The sequence below is a fragment of the Hylobates moloch genome, unplaced genomic scaffold, assembly GCF_009828535.3.
Source record: "Hylobates moloch isolate HMO894 unplaced genomic scaffold, HMol_V3 SCAFFOLD_11, whole genome shotgun sequence".
NCBI lineage: Eukaryota > Metazoa > Chordata > Mammalia > Primates > Hylobatidae > Hylobates > Hylobates moloch.
In genome coordinates, this window is record NW_026652286.1 from 56,279,236 (window position 1) to 56,297,578 (window position 18,343).

The following is an 18,343-nucleotide window of genomic DNA, read 5'->3' on the forward strand; positions in this document are numbered from 1 at the left end:
TTGATTAATGCTCACTTCTCCCCATTTCCCCATTCCAGGTCCCACAGCAATTATTGCCCCACTCCAGGCTCAAGGAAGAAAGCAGTTCAGACTGAAGTAAACCAGCTGGAGCCCTGGCATCAAAAATAAAAATCTAAAATATGTGTTCTTGATAAAATTAAGTTTTAGTCATCTTTAGCCTTTAAGTGCTCTGCTGAGCAGCTGGAGGTCATCCGGTTGCTCAGCTAGCAAAAGGTCTATAAATGCATGATGTTACTTTCTTTGCTGAGTGGTTAAAATTAGTATTTGTCTTAGGGCTATGCTGAATAATTACAGTTAATTGAATTACAGAAATAGCTACATATAATATACGTTTTTAATAGAAATAATGTGTATGGCCATTTTGTTTGGCTTTAAAGCTCCTTGCAATATAATTTTAGTAAATGTGAGGGTTGAAAGTCTTTCATGCCACTAGAGACTGTGATATGAAAATGCTTCACTTTTTTTCCTTTTACCCAGATTTTAGTTGTTTGGTAATGTAATGAAAATATTCAGAGATTCCTCATGGGTTAAATTCAAATGTGTTAGTTCTATGATTTTAACGCATTTGAATTTAACCCATGAGGAATCTCTGAATATTTTCATTACATTACCAAACAATTGTTACAAAGTTTAAAACCATATGTAGTAAATAATAGTACAGATAACATGTATATGTAGCTAATTTTGTTGGTCGGTTAGTTTGTGCCAGGCCTTATTCTAAATACTTTTTGTGAATCAACTCATCTAATCCTCACAACATCTCTAGGAGCAAGTACTATTCTTATTTGCACTTTGTAGATGAGAATATATGGCCCAGAGAGGTTAAGCAATTTGCTCAAGGCCAAACAGCTAGTGAGCTGCAGAGCCACGGTACTAATCTAGACACTTTGGGCTGTAGAGTCTGCATCTTAACCACCAGGCTCTATTGCTTACCTTGTTCCAGCTATTGGTTAAATGCTTAATCCTCATAAACCCTATGGATTGATACTACCATTATGATCCCCATTTAATAATGAGGGAGCTGGCCCAACTGAGATGACTCTGCTAGCAAGTAGTTGAACCAGGCTTTTAAACTCAGTCCTGAGATCTTAAATACCACCCACTACTGCCTCCTAGAAGAGATGGTAGGCTTATTTTTTCAATCTCCTATAGCATTAGAGATTAACTAGATTTTAAAGAAAAGAAAAATGAGTTACTCAAAGAGTACAGCCATTATTTGGTCATAATCATCTAAAATATTTAAATAATGTTAAGCTAATTATTAGATTTTTTTCCAAAATATTAAATACTATTAAGTTACTACTTAATGTCATCATTCTGAAGAACAGAGTTCAAAGGATTATTCTTAAAAATTAGTATGGGCCAGGTACAGTGGCTCTCGCCTGTAATCCCAACACTTTCGGAGGCCAAAGCAGGAGGATTACTTACGGCCAGGAGTTCAAGACCAGCCTGGGCAACAAAGCAAGGGTCTGTCTCTACCAAAAAACAAATAAAATAATAATAATAATAATAATAATAACCACATGCACTAGTGCATGCCTGTAGTCCCAGCTATTTGAGAGGCTGAGATGGGAGGATCACTTGAGCCTGGGAGCTTGAGGCTTCAGTGAGTCCTGATCCTGCCACTGCACTCTAGCCTGGGCAACAGAGTGAGACCCTGTCTCAAAACAAAACAAAACAAAACAAAAAACAAATAAACAAAAAGTAGTGTGGTAATTCATCTGTTGATGCAACTCCACAGAGTAACTATAATAATCTCAAGAGATATGAGAACATTTCAAAAAAATAAATTTTAACTTATTTTGGCTACTGCAAGCGTAAAATGTCATGTAATGTTGGGTACGACACATAAGAATATAACCAAACTTTAAACATATCACAACATTATAAAAATATAATTGTTATATTAGTACAGATTATTTTAATTATTATTTATATTACTATTTTGCTAAATGAGAGGATTTACCATTTGTATCTGAAAAATTAGTATTAATATGCTAGCTAAGTTATCATGACCCAGTAAGATTAAAAATTTATAGAAAAATATAGATGACTGTTAATATTTTTGTTTATAAGGAGGTTTCTACATAAATCTATCCTTTCCTTCTTATCTGAGTTCATGTTTAGACTACTGGTTTCCTTTACCCTTCGTAACCACTATTGTAGGATTTTAAATCTCTTGGTAAGCACTGAATGTCAGAGGTTAAAGAGTTCATCATACGAGTATTGTGGCACAAACTTCAGTCAGATGGTTTGTCACTAGTGTCTGTGAGTCATTTATATTTTTATTACCTTTAGGGCCTTTGAACAGTTTGATTTCCACAACGGTCTCCAAAATAGGTCGTCTTCTACGCACATACAGCCGAACGATAGACCCCGCTTCCTTGAGCGCTTCCACCGCTTTACTGTGGGAAACCTCTGACACATCAACCTCATTCACCCGCAAGATACAATCATTGACCCTGCAAGGAAGGAAAAGAGTCAAGATTCAGAAGTGGCTGGCAGGATTTCTTAAAGAATATTATTATGTTTATCTGACCTTAAGAAATGGGAAAGTAAAGAATCTAAGAAATTTTTAAATATTTAAATTTGGAAGGATGCTTCAAATGAAGGACACCTAGAAAATGTTAAGCTCCTCAAGCCTCTTAGCCTTCTTCCTAACCACTTTTAGCCATACTACCAGTCAGGTCCCATCCTAAACTCCAGTCCACTTTGACTGGGACTGCTTCACATATGGCATAGTTAGAAGGGCATGTATTTTAAGGCCTCTGTAAGTTACATCATTATTTTAATTGGTTTGACTGAAAGTTACAATTTGAGTGGTTCTCAGAACTTATTACAATGAACTATATAGACATAACAAATATAACTATTTACAGACTAATTTTCTCAAACTTTTAATTTACTAGTTACAAAAGTAATAAGTAATCATCTTCAAATATCTGAAAAATATAAAAATACAGACAGAAGAAAAAATATACTTGACTCAATCATCTAAAATAAACCTATTAGGTTGGGCACAGTGGCTCACGCCTGTAATCCCAGCACTTTGGGAGGCCAAGGTGGCTGGATCACCTGAGGTCAGGGGTTCGAGACCAGCCTGACCAATATGGTGAAACCCCGTCTCTACTAAAAATACAAAAATTAGCTGGGCATGGTGGTGTGTGCCTGTAGTTCAGCTACTTGGGAGGCTGAGAAAGGAGAATTGCTTGAATCCCGGGGGTGGAGGTTGCAGTGAGCCGAGATCACGCCACTATACTCCAGCCTGGGAGACAGAGCGAGACTCCATCTCAAAAACAGAAAATAACAATAATAAAAAATTAAATAAAATAAAATAAGTCTGTTAACTTTCTGGAAAATTATCTTCCACTGTTTCCCCACCCTCCTCTCCACCTCAATTCATCTTATAATATTATAAATACTGAAGTTCAGATTTACAAAGTTCAAGGAGAACCTCAGACAATCCTGTTCCTAGGTGCTTACTTTGAAAACTAAGAACCACAACAAATTCTACATCAAACTTTCCTCTTTTTTTTTTTTCATTTTCACATGGAAAGGAATAATCTGACATTTCCATAAACCTTTCCAGTTAGTTTAAAGTTATGTGGCCATCGACTCCAAATATATTTTATTTTCATGATAATAATTAGTGATAACATTAATAATGGTTAAGAGCATGGGGCTTGAGATTACAAAAATTTCTTTCCCTCACTCTGTATATCCATTCTAGTGTCCCCAGTCTCAGATCACCACGTTGCTCAGAGTCAAAAATGAGGGGCCTCCTTTGCTTGATGCTTCCTTTCCCCCACCACCACGTAGTCAGTTCTACCTGCAAGTATAGCCTCAGTCCATCTAGGTTTCTTCATCTTCATTGCTACCACCCTGGTTGAAATCAACATCGTCTCGCACGTGAACCACCTCCACAAATGCCTGCCTAGCCTTCTTGGATTCTCTCTTATTACCTTTCAATCCATTCACTACACAGTGGCCAGGGTACAGTGAACATGGCTGGTTTGCTTACTCAACTTCCATTCCCCACTTCCTCCTTCCAAACAGTGTCCCGTTTTGTTCAGGGGACCTTTCCTTATCAAATATTTGTTGAATGAGTGAAAGAATAAGACTAAGTCCAATGATTGTGTCCTCCATTTCCTAAGTTTGTAACCATCGTTAATTTCCGTAGCCTCTCTAAGCCTTATCATATTCTCATCTCTAAATTGGATATAATAGTAATATCTATCAGGAAGCCTTTTGGGGAAGATTAAATGAGATAAAGCACATATAAGCACTTAGTACATACCTTCTTACGTAACGAACACCTAATAAATGTTTGTTATTGATAGCAGTGCAATATTCGTTGATTTATAATATTCTCAACTATTGGATCCTCCCTATAACTTTGTGGAATAAAACTTATTATCTACATTATAGAAATGAGAAGACTTCCAAGTGATTAAGTCCTCTGTTTAAAGCTGTCAGCAATTTGAGCAGAGATTGGATTTGATTTCAGGTCTTCCTATTTAAAAATTTGAGCTTTTTCCTCTTAGGACCATATACATATAATGTGATGAACAGTTTCATGTATGTTGTGTATATCAATTCAAAATGATAACTACAATGGTAATATTATATGAAAAGTATGGGAAGAATTTTGTATCTGTTTTTGTCCATAACTTTTCTATACCTGTTTAGTTATAGGAACTTTTGCCGCAGTAAGAACACAGAGCAGTCTCAAAATCTTGAGGCGGAATATTTCACTTCCTAAGATTCGGCAATGCCATTTCATCATAACAGATGCTATGGCTTTAATAGACTTACACATACATTTCCTGATTGACAAAAAAAAAAAAAAAAAAATCGGGAAACTACCAATTAAAATAGTTTTGAGAATGTAGGCATCATGGGTGCCAGCTGCCCTGCAGCAGCTGGTCCTTTGAGAGTGGGTAATTTTGCCATCTCATGATAATGCAAAACATAATGTTTACCATCACCCTATGCTCAGAATACTAATTATATCTTAAAACACTGCTTTTCATAGAAGGGAGTGGCTGACATTTAAAAAAATTCTGGAGGCTATATATATCTATTCAAACTCTATTTTTTTTCCTTTTGTATACAGTGGGATCCTTAATTGTCAATTGCTGGTGTGAGAAAATCATAGCCTAAATCAGATGTTCATTCCTGAATATGTGGATCAAGTAGGCAGCTTTAGGACTAGCAGTCAGGAGGCCTGGATTTGAGTCCCAGTTCTTTATCATCTGTGGGACCACGGTGAAGCCAGTTTATCTTTGTGAACTTCAGTATCCCATAAAAAGAGAGAGAGCATGTCCAGAGTCAGTGAGAGCAGTAACTGTATTGTATAGTACTGTGCAGGAGAGTACCCATAGCTGATGTGTGGAGATGTGTACATTGTAACATATCATAGATCTGAAAGTTCTTGCTATTGAGTGGATCAAAGATGTGCTCAAGTATTTGTTGAAATGTGAACAGAATGGAAATTTAAACTTTTAAAGGACATACTATGTGCAATATCAGCCAGTCATTTCACTTATTTGTTCTTACTTAAACAATTTATAAAGTATGGATCCCATTTTATAGACAGTGGAATTTTACTGACAAGGTCAAAGTGTTGGTGAAAACAGGGACATAATTTCAACCAGCTTCTACTGATACAAAGATACTCAGATACTCAGAGTTGATTGTTTTATTTATTTTTTTTTAATGATGGTGTTTGTAGGGGAGGTGGGGTAGTTTATATTCAAATTCTTAAAATAGAGAGGAAAGTATGTCATGCCAAACTAGGGCACTCAACTTCCCATCCTCCCAGAAACTTGAAATAGATTTTGGCTAGAGGGTCATAGCTATTTAAAATTAATTTGCTCTCTTTACCAGTAGATAAACTTCGTGAGTAAAGCCACCACCTGTATTCATTTTGCAGCATATAAGTACATAATTAGCTTCAAAGTCAAGGAATACTTTGTCACAGTAACAAATGCAGGCTTTATCATATTTCTGAGGGACATTGTTTTATGAAGCCATGAGTTCAAGACCAGCCTGGGCAACAAAAGCGATACCCCATCTCTAAAAAACAAAATGTTGTTTACATATACAGACTTACTCCCCAATCTCACTCTACCAATCTAATTAAGTCGACAGTTTCACTCTCAGTACTTGATGTTACACACAGAAGTCTACGGTACTCATCTGCAGCAATTTCATCTTGTAAACCAGAATTGTCTGCAATATCAACAGATTAATTTTAATATTCTTTCTAGAATTTCCCTTAGAAATTTTGGCACATTCCTTGCCAAAAATATTTTAGAAACAAAAAGGATAGTCTATCATTAGCCCGTATTCACAGAGTCATATCTAAATTTTGCACTAAATCAAGTTATTTTCTAACGTGGTATAGCATCACTGACAAGTAAAATAATACTTAGTGAATTATTTATTCCACTTTGACAATATAATTTAAAGTAACAGGTAATATCCACTCTCTCAAGGTACTAAAATATTTTATGCAGTGTGGCGATTCCTCAGGGATCTAGAACTAGAAATACCATTTGACCCAGCCATCCCATTACTGGGTATATACCCAAAGGATTATAAATCATGCTGCTATAAAGACACATGCACACGTATGTTTATTGCGGCACTATTCACAATAGCAAAGACTTGGAACCAACCCAAATGTCCATCAATGATAGACAGGATTAAGAAAATGTGGCACATATACACCATGGAATACTATGCAGCCATCAAAAATGATGAGTTCATGTCCTTTGTAGGGACATGGATGAAGCTGGAAACCATCATTCTCAGCAAACTATCGCAAGGACAAAAAACCAAACACTGCATGTTCTCACTCATAGGTGGGAATTGAACAATGAGAAGACTTGGACACAGGAAGGGGAACAACATACACCGGGGCCTGTTGTGGGGTGGGGGGCTGGGGGAGAGATAGCATGAGGAGATATACCTAATGTAAATGATGAGTTAATGCATACAGCACACCAATATAGCACATGTATACATAGGTAACAAACCTGCACGTTGTGCACATGTATCCTAGAACTTAAAGTATAATAAGAATATATATGTATATAACAAAAGAAAAATTTTCTGCCGTTGAAGTAAGATTTGTGATTTTACGCATTTTTAAGTAAGTTAACTCATTTAAAATGATCATCAAGTGTTGCGGGAAGTCAGGGACCCCAAACGGAGGGACCAGCTGAAGCCATGGCAGAAGAACGTGGATTGTGAAGATTTTATGGACATTTATTAGTTCCCCAAATTAATACTTTTGTAATTTCCTATGCCTGTCTTTACTGCAATCTCTAAACATAAATTATAAAGATTTCATGGACACTTATCACTTCCCCAGTCAATACCCTTGTGATTTCCTATGCCTGTCTTTAATCTCTTAATCTTGTCAGTTGAGGAGGATGTATATCCTTCCAGGACCCTGTAATAATTGTGTTAACTACAAAAATTGTACAGCATGTATGTTTGAGCAATATGAAATGTGGGCACCCTGAAAAAAGAACAGGATAACAGCAATTGTTCAGGGAATAAGAGAGATAACCTTAAACTCTGACCACCAGTGAGCCGGGCAGAACAGAGCCATATTTCTCTTCTTTCAAAAGCAAATGGGAGAAATATCGCTGAATTCCTTTTCTCAGCATGGAATGTCTCTGAGAAAGAGAATGCGCACCTAGGGGTAGGTCTCTGAATTGGCCCCCCCGGGGCGTACCTGTCTCTTATGGTCGAGATTGCAGAGGTGAAATAAACTCCAGTCTCCCATAGCGCTCCCAGGCTTATTAGGAAGAGGAAATTCCCACCTAATAAATTTTGGTCAGACCGGTTGATCTCAAAACCCTGTCTCCTGATAAGATGTTATCAATGACAGTGGTGCCCAAAACTTCATTAGCAATTTTAATTTCGCCTCGGCCCTATGGTCCTGTGATCTTGCCTTGCCTCCGCTTGCCTTGTGATATTTGATTACCCTGTTAAGTACTTGATGTCTGTCACCCACACCTATTCGCACACTCCCTCCCCTTTTGAAAATCCCTAATAAAAACTTGCTGGTTTTTGTGGCTCGTGAGGCATCACGGATCCTACCAATGTGTGATGTCTCCCCCAGATGCCCAGCTTTAAAATTTCTCTCTTTTGTACTCTCTCTTTTTATTTCTCAAGCCAGCTGACGCTTAGGAAAATAGAAAAGAACCTACGTGATTATCGGGGCAGGTTCCCCGATTATCAAGTCATAGTGTTAAAAATTAAAAAATTCCTGTACATTATGCATAAAACACACTGGAAAGAAAGATAGTGAAGTTTTAATTTGGGTCCTTTGTGGGTATGGAGATTATGAGTGCTTTAAAAAGCAGATTTCTACTTTTATGTTTCTTTCAAATGTTTTATATTGGACATATATCACAGCAGACAACCTAAGAACATGGCTTGGGAGGCTTAGTCACAGCCAGATAGATCTGGGATCTCACCACAGCGCTAAAACTTGGGAGCTCTGTGACTACAGACAAGTCACTTGACATCTCAAAGCCTCAGTTTCTTCATCTGAAAATAGGGATAATGAGATTGTTATTGATTGATTGTTATTGATTGATTGTTACTGTTATTGAGAGAATGCATGTGAAATACATAGCGTAGTGCCTGAAAAACAGTAAGCATAAAAAATGTTAGCTATCATTATGAAAAAGAGACAAGAAGCATTTGCATAAGAGAATATATAAAGAGACTATAGTGAGGGAAAAATAAAATACTAAAGGGAGAAAAAGAAAGAGCTACAGTCAAGATGCTGAAAGTGTTTTTAAAATTTTGTATAAGAAAGGGAGGAAGAGAAGAAATGAATGGGATTTTCAGGAAGAAAAATACAAAAATAGAGCTTTTACAGCAAGGTGCTGGTACAAAAACAGACACACAGACCACTGGAACAAAATAGGGAATCTAGAAATAATGCTGCACACCTACAGCCATCTGATTTTCAACAACGTTGACAAAAACAAGCAATGGGGAAAGGACTCCCTATTCAATAAATGGTGCTGAGATAACTGGACAGTCATATGCAGAAGACTGCAATTGGACCCCTTCCTTAAACCATCTATAAAAATAATCTCAAGATGAATTAAAGACTTAAATATAAAACCTAAAAATAAAAAAACCCTGCAAGATAACCTAGGAAATATTATTTTGGACATAGGACCTGGCAAAGATTTCATGATAAAGATGCCGAAAGCAATTACAACAAAACCAAAAATTGACAAATGGGACCTAATCAAACTAAAGAGCTTCTGCACAGCAAAAGAAACTACCAACAGAGTAAACGGACAACCTACAGAGTGGAAGAAAATATTTGCGAGCTATTCATTGAACAAAGTTCTAATATCTAGAATCTATAAGGAACTTAAATTTACAAGCAAATAACAAACAACACTATTAAAAAGTGCATAAAGGACATGAACAGACACTTTTCAAAAGAAGACTTAGACATGGCCAGCAAGCATATGAAAAAATGCTCAACATTACTAATCATTAGAGAAATGCAAATCAAAACCACAATGGGGTAACATCTCACACCAACTTAAATGACTGTTATTAAAAAGGCAAGGTTGTGAAGAAAAGGGAATGCTTACAATTGTTGGTGGAAGTGTAAATTAGTTCAGCCATTGTGGAAAGGAGTTTGGGGATTTCTCAAGAACTTAAAATAAAATTACCATTCAACCTAGCAACCCCTTTATTGGGTATTATATCCAAAGGAATATAAATTATTCTACCATTAAGATATATGCACACATATGTTCAACACAGCACTATTCACAACAGCAAAGACATAGACTCAATCTAAATGCCCATCAACAGCAGACTGGATTTTAAAAAATGTGGTACATATATACAATGGAATACTATGCTGCCATAAAAATAATGAGATCATGTCCTTTACAGCAGCACAGATGGAGTTGCAGGCCATTATCCTAAGCAATCTAACACAGGAACAGAAAACCAAATACTTCACGTTCTCATTTATATAAGTGGGAGCTAAACTTGGAGTACATATGGACACAAAGAGGGGAACAACAGTCACTGGGTCCTACTTGAGGGTGGAAGTTGGGATGAGGGTGAGCATTGAAAAACTAGCTATCAGGTATTATGCTTATTACCAGGTTTCAGAATAAGCTATACACCAAGCCCCTATGACGTGCAATTCACCTATATAACAAACAATTACATGTACCCCCAAAACTAAGTTTAAAAAAGAAAAAAATAATAAATGCATATTCACCTTAATATTAGAGCTTAAATAAGTCTTGTTTGATGAAGTACAATGTAATTTCCTTTTCATATTTCCCTTCCCTTGCCCACAGTAAAACTTATAGTTGTTTTGATATACAAACTTTAGCTTTTATGGAAGCCTTGGTTAAAGATTCTGACCAGCACACTTAACTCAGCCACACCTAATTGCACTCAGACCTCCTCAAGTTTTTATTCAAAAGTAGGTGTTTGGGGCCGGGCATGGTGGCTTATGCCTATAATCCAAGCACTTCAGGAGGCTGAGAAGGGTGGATCACCTGAGGTCAGGAGTTCGAGACCAGCCTGGCCAACATGATGAAATCCTGTCTCTGCTAAAAATACAAAAAATTAGCCAGGCATGGCGGCAGGTGCCTGTAATCCCAGCTACTAAGCAGGCTGAGGCAGGAGAATCGCTTGAACCTGGGAGGCAGAGGTTGCAGTGAGCTGAGATCGTGCCACTGCACTCCAGCCTGGGCAACAAGGGTAAAACTCCACCTAAAAAAAAAAATAAAAAAAAAAAAAGTAAAAAAAGGTAGATGTTAGGTCACGGGGTCTGAAACAACTTTGTAGTAGCTATTGGTTATTGAAGAATGTCCCCTAATTACCTTGCGCTTTATTGTTTCTATCAGTAGTATTCTCTTTCTTCAAATAAATGAATTAATTACAGACCAAAGGGCTACATTATGAAGAAACCTGATCAATGTTTAATGTGCTGTATGAAGTGTAAAAATGCATGACCAAATTTTTAAAAACCACTAGCTAGGGAATTAGACTGCATGCACTTAAAGATAACAATCAATCACTTAAAAAACTTTCACCCCCTGTAATCCCAGTGCTTTGGGAGGCCAAGGTGGGAGTATCATGAGGTCAAGAGTTTGAGACCAGCCACATCAACATGGTGGAACCCCGTCTCTACCAAAAATACAAAAAATTAGCTAGGCATGGTGGCAGGTGCCTGTAATCCCAGCTACTTGGGAGGCTGAGGCAGGAGAATCGCTTGAACACTCGAGGTGGGGGTTGCTGTGAGCCAAGACTGCGCCACTGCACTCCATCCTGGGCAACAGAGTGAGACACCATCTCCAAACAAAACAAAACAAAACAAAACAAAAATCTCAGAATCTGTTCAAAAGGAATAACTCCACACATTTTATGTCAATTATAATGAAAACAGAAGTTATGAAAAGGGTCTTGTTTTTCTTCTATTCCTGAAGTCATTAAAGATAGGTTATGAACAAATAATAGAAGCCGAAACCTTATTAAGACAAGTAGTTTATGCTCACAGAGAGGAGAAAATAATACACCCCCCACCACACTCACACACACACACACACACACACACACACGCACACACACACACACGCAAACACAGGCTGACTCAAATGACTTCAAATCATAATGGCCTGCCATAATACATATACTTAATTATGTCTGCCTGTTATCTCACTCTTCCTTTTATGAAGTACATGGAAGTGTTACTGGGGATCTTTAAAGTCTGTCACCAGTTAAGGTTCTTCCTTGTTGAAACTTCTCACCCTAATGATCTGTATATTACATTGACCTCATTGGGAGTTATTAGTTTATTAAAACTAAAAAATAAAAGAATAAAAATCAGCATAATTTAGCATTTTCCCAAGAAAGGAAGAGGAATGTTTTAGAGGCATCTGATATGTGCCAATATAGTAATATCTACTAGGGTTTTTTTCCAACAAACATCCACATGGTTGTAGGAGGAATGACAAGCTTATATGGCTTAACTTGGTTTACTTGTCAAGTCTGGCCAGTCCTGCTTTTGGGAATGTGGAATTGAAACCGTGAGATTCAGAGGTTCTATGTGACCAGAAGAAATAGAAACTTGAGAGCTTAATATTAGAGGCCATTTTCTTCCATGTTGACTATAAAATTTCAAAAGACTATCTGCAAAAAGATAGGGAATAAAGTAGATCTATAGGAAGAAGTAAGGGCTTCGGACAGAAGGAGGAATTCCTCTAACACCTGACAGTGTCTCAGTCCATGGCTATTCTTCCCAGCGCTTAATTGTCCAGTTTGAGAAGATACTTCAAATGTCCTTCTAATTAATTCTCCCTTTTGAGTAAGTAAGCTGGTGGGTCTTTTACTCGCCAACAAATATTTCTGATTAATACAGGCAGACTTTGTGACAAGCACTTTACATGTGTTATCTCCCTTAGCTCATTCCTTTTTCCCTTTTAAAACTTAATTCAAGCTTATCTCATTTTCTAGGACACCATCTTTGGCCCAGTTATTTGCTCCAGTGTTCCTCCATTAGGTACTTAGTGAAAAATATTAATAGAGTTACCAGACTTAGCAAATAAAAATACAGGACAATCAGTTGAATTTCAATTTCAGATAAACATTAGTAATTATTATTTAGATAAACACATACATTTTAGTATAAGTATGTTCCATTGAAATTAAAATTTAACTAGGAATTCAAATTTATAAAAATACAGTATTTATAAAAGCACTCATTATACTGAGTTTATTTGTTTTATTCGAATAGCATAATGCCTGGCACATAGTGGGAAAAGTATGTATTATATACTGTGTTATACAGTCTTTAATGTAAATAGAAACACTGAAAAGTAGATATTGTTGCCTTCATTCCACAGTAGAAACTAAAGTTGAAAGAGGTTTGTAATGACAGGTAAATGATGTCTAGGAAATCTCAAAGTTCATGCCCTATACCATCTACACTTCTCTGGTTTGTTAAAAATGATTTTGTGACTTACTTGAGGATTGATCCCAGTTGCCCACTGTCAGTCGGCTCCAGGACCATACTGTAAACCAGTAGAGCCAAGCCAAGTAACAAAATCTAGATCAATGTTTCTCACGCTTTGGGGAGGGCTTGTTAAACCATACATTACCACTGAGCTTCCCTCTCAGAGGTGCTGATTCAGTAGGTCTAGAGCAAGAGAGAAGATTCACATTTCTAACACGTTCCTAGGTGATCCTGGTAATGCTGGACTGAGACCATACTCCAAAAACCACTGCTCTAGGTTTTGAAGGGTCATTCTACTTGGCTCATGTATGATTCATTCCAAAATAAACAGAAATACTCAATCTATGTAGACCCAACTGAATACGTGATAAAAGCCCTGGGCTCTGACTCTAAACCCAATCCCCCAATTTGCAGCTTTTCATTATTTACTCCCTTAGAGTAAGGGAACCTGGACCAGGAGACCACAGCTGCCATAACGTGTAAGGCTGTGGACATGCAAACCATTTTCCAGCACTCATTTTCTATCTGAAACTCTTTTACTGACTCCCTTTCTTCAGCTAAGACCAACTGATAGCCACTTCATTCCACATTTTAAAAATAGGGCTTCTGCTCTCATCTCTAATTCTGAATGAGAGTAACTTGGGTTTATGATCCATAGAAGCCATCTCCTAAAGTGAATGTACTGTTTTTTCTATTTGCCACTTCATTTCCCTTCTATAAAATGCTTGCAGGTCTCTCTGCAGCTGTCATCTGGGAAGCATCACAGCTTTCCACAATGGGGACAGAAATTGCTATTTCAGCATCAGTGATTGGTCTTTTGGCACTTTCCTGGAAAAGCAGAGGCCAGTAACAAATTTCAAGCTAGGCTACTTAATGGGTACAACATAGAAAAGAGACATTGAATAGAAATTCCAAAGTGAGAGGGTCATGGGACTGGAGATTACTTAGCCCGCTCAGTTCAATGTTGTGTCCACTGACAGGACTGCTTGTCAACTTTCAAGAGATGAGGTGCTGGTACCTACCACCTGGATTACTGCAGTAGCTTCCTAGCTAGTTTTCCTGGTGCCAGGCTAATTATCCCCTCTCCATTTCATTCAAACACACAAAACCAGGTTCAACTTCCTAAAGCAACCCCTTTTATCATTTGATTTCCCCTCTAAATTCAAGAGATTTGTAACATATATAGAATTAAAACTGTGGTTAATCTTTATATTACCAGTGTCTGGTACACAGTTGTCCCATAAGAAAAAATTAGCATCATTGTATGATGTCTAAACCAACCCCCTTTTTACACCTCTCACTGCCTGCTCCAGCCAGGACACTATATTTTATTTTATGTTGCTTTCTGTCTCTCAAACGTTCAACCAAAGCTAGCTTCATTCAAAGGCAAGTTTACAATCCATAGCCTCATGAAATGTTTCCAAATCACTCAAGGCTTTATTGTCCATAATGTCCCAATTGCAAATACATGGCAGATTCTCATCAAAAAGCTATAGATTTATTTGTTACCCTCATAGAACCTAAAATAGTGAGTACTACACATTAAGAAATACATTTAACAATGCTGGATTTGATTTCCTATTTTCCTCTACTCAAATCTGCTCCAATCCCAGAAATAGATGTAGATCAACATATATGGAATTCATAATTGTACATTTTCTCATTCAAATTCAGTTTGGCATTATAGTGATGAACATTTCAGTGAAAAGTTGAGAACAACAAGGAGCATGGCATGGTGGGAAGAACACTGGGTTATAAGCTAGATATGAATTCTAATCCTGGGTTTCTGCCACTTTCCAGTTCAAGTCGATTTTTTTTTTTCTCTGTGTGTTTGAGTACAGTGATCTTAAAATTCCCTTCTAGCTCTGGTGTTCTATAAACCTAAATTCAAGGTCAGCCCAGCCTGGCACCTATCTTTACTTGGAAGTTGATAGTACATCTCAAATGGAGCAGAGTCTGAAATTGATCTTATCTCTTCCCCATAGACAACCCTTTACTTCACTTTTAATTCTCCATCAAGACAAATAATTCTATCACCAGAAAGGGAGGAGTTTCCCTTCTTTTTGAGCTACACATCCAATCTATCACATTTTAACATATTTTTATTTTAAAATTTTTCATTTTTAGTTAATTAATTACTTTGTATTTATTTATTTTCTTTGAGAAGGGTCTCGTTCTGCTGCCCCGGCTATAGTGCAGTGGCACAATCATGACGCACTGAAACCTCTGCCTTCCAGGTTCAAGCTGCCTCCTACTTCAGCCTCCCATGTGGTTGGAACTATGGGCGCACACCATCACACTGGCTTTTTTTTTTTTTTTTTTTTTTGTATTTCTTGTAGAGATGCGGTTTTGCCATGTTGCCCAGGCTGGTCACAAACTCCTGAGCTCAAGTGATCCACCCACCTCAGCCTCCCAAAGTGCTGGGACTACAGGCGCGAGCTACCATGCCTGGTCTAAACCTTTTTATTTTTAAAGATGGGGGTCTTGTTCTGTGGCCCAGGTTGAAGTTCAGTGGCAGGATCATAGCTCAGCGCAGCCTTGAACTCCTGGGCTCAATTATCCTCCTGCCTCAGCCTCCTGAGTATATCCTTTTCTTTTACTCTCATTTATTCTACCTAATTCTAGCCCTTATTGTCAATCACCTAGATTCTGGGAAAAAAAGTTGTAACTAGTCTTCTTGCCTCCAGCTTTTTCCCCTCTATTCCATCTTCTAACTTATTGCCAGAATGGTGTTATTGAAATATAAGCCTGAATGTTTTATCCCATATTTAATGGTCCTCAATTGCTCTCCATTGTCTACATTTAAAAAATCCAAGCAAAGAAGCCCTTTATTAAAATGAAATTTTACTTATAAGTCACACAATGTAAATTTATAACTATTTATATATAACAAATAGAGGCAGAATTTCTGTGATTTCTGCAGCATAGAGGAAAAGAGAATCAGAGCCCAGCCTGCTGCCTCATTCGTGACCCTTCAGAGGGCTCTGAGGAATCCAGTCAGGGTGCTATATATGACTGAGCAGAGGCTAGTGAGTGCAGAAAGAAATCCAGGCAAAACCCTTTCTCTAAGCCAAGTGCCTTGGCACTGAGCTGTCTCTGCTTAAGGGAGTGTCTAATGCACATAAAGGCTTCTTACGAGTTTTCTAATTCACAGAAAAACTTCTTACGAGCTATTGGTAGCACTGATCACAGGGTTCTGTGGAACATAAATTGAATCCACCTGCCTTTTTGGATAAAGCCAAAGTACCTTCACCTAACACCCAAGTCTTTCCACAATCTGATTGCTATTCACTTCCCCAGCCCTGTCTCTTGCTATATAAGTAATTTCTTCGAACATTATGCAAGTTCATTGTTCAGGCCTCTTCCTCTGCCTGAATTAGCCACCTCCAGACCCCGGTTGTCTCTTAAGTACCTTTAAAGACAAATGCGCATCCTGAAGTAGCTTCACAGTTTAGCAAGAGAGATAGGAAAAATGCTATTAAAATTCAATAAAAGTGCTATGGCAAGAGAAACATAGGGTAATGCAAAAGTACATAACAGGAGAACCTTATTTGGTTTTGGGGGGCCAAGGAAAACTTGGAGCAACTGAGGCAGCTGAGACCTGAAGGCCAAATAGAAGTTAGTTAGGTGAATAAAGATAGGAAGAAGTGTTTCAGGCACAGTTTAGCGGCTGATGAGGTAAGGAGCACAGATCAAGTCTTGAAGGTCTTGGTATGACATGTTAAATAATTTGGACTTGAACTTAAAGGCACTGGAAAGCCATTGTACTGCTTATAGCTAGAATAATGTTTTAGAATAATTCCCCAGGTACGATGTGGAGATGTGGACTTGATTAGATTTGCTAGGTGGAGTTAGGGTAGAAGAAAGCAACAATTGTTGTTAGAGGCTGCTATATAACCCTAATAAAAGATATAATAGCCTGCACTAAGCCAGTGGCAGTCAGGATAAAGAGAAGGGGACAGACATGGAGGGCTGATTAGCATCTAATAGATGTGCTGATGGATCGTATGTGGGTAGTGAGGAAAGGAAGAAAATGTTTTGTTTAAATGTCTGTCATCACTTATAAATCATGAGTTTTGATTTATGGTTTATGACTTGAGGGGTAAAATCATTTGTCATTCATTTTTGTATTTTTAGTGCCTCACAGGGTACAACAGAGTTGGCACAGAATATATGTTTGGCAAATAGAGTGAAGGAATTTTATAAGTGGGGAAGTTAGTCAATGACATCTTTGCTGACAGTATCCACACCTTTTCCTCATCCTTTCCAGTGACTTTGTCCCATAAGAATGCTGTCTTCTCATCTCATCTCATTCCTCCTGGTATAAAAAGAATGAATTCAAATTTAATCACCCTAACAAACAGGCTATCATTCATAGGCATATTAGCATTAAGAAAAAAAAAAAAGAACTCCAGTGATAGGGCAAGGCCTAAACAAACACAATTGATCACCAATAATAAGACCCCAAATATAAGTTGAGAGATATAATATATGTAATCCGCACATACATACATTCAACCAACATATATTGAAGACCTGCCACAGAGTACCAGGTATTGTATAGGCACTGAGACACAGTTGCCAATGAGAAAGATACTGGCCCTTGACCTAGGGGATGAAGAGGTGGGGATTTACAAATTCACATCACAGGGGCAGAAGCTTGTATCACTTACATACAAAGCTAGTTCTACTTAAGCACATCTTTTAAACTTTAGAGGTTAGGCTTTAAATTAAAGTTCTTGTTTATTATTCTCATGATTATTTTAATTCTCAGAGCTTAATTTCCATAGAAACCGGAAAATGAAACCCTAAGTCTGAACTCAAGTATACCATGTGGCAAACTGTAATGTTGCTTCTTATTTTGAACTGTTCTTCATTTACCGTGACTATAACAGGTGTGTCATAAGCCCCCCACCCAACCTCCAGGAAGTGTGTAGCATCTTCAAAGCCAACCAACATATACTTACACAGGGAAAATACATATAATTTCATTGTATGTAATTGCAGCAGTTTCTGAGATGTATAAAATATTTAAGAGAAAACATTCAGCATCTTTTAAAATTCTTGTAAATATCAAATCCCATGTTGTTATAGAAAATATCAAATCTCATTACCTGTTACAGGGAAGTACTTTTCAGCATTTGTATAGTTCAACAACAAATGAGAGACTTGTATTACTTAAATTCATTTGTTTTCTTATTTATTATATTTCCCTCCACTAGCATATAAGCCCTATGAGAGAAGAAATCTTGCCTCTAATTTTCCATCACCAGTGGCCAGCTC

The 18,343-nt window shown here is 37.5% G+C and overlaps 1 protein-coding gene across 18 annotated transcripts in view; it reads right to left on the bottom strand.

Moving 5' to 3' along the window:
- DLG2 (discs large MAGUK scaffold protein 2) overlaps nt 1–18,343 on the bottom strand; it is a 2,210,459-nt gene that overhangs the window by 619,516 nt on the left and 1,572,600 nt on the right. For all 18 annotated transcript variants that reach the window (XM_032167965.2, XM_032167963.2, XM_032167975.2 and 15 more), the window contains one exon: nt 2,314–2,483. In XM_032167965.2, the coding sequence (XP_032023856.1) occupies nt 2,314–2,483 (170 nt within the window). The remainder of the gene's footprint in view (nt 1–2,313; nt 2,484–18,343) is intronic.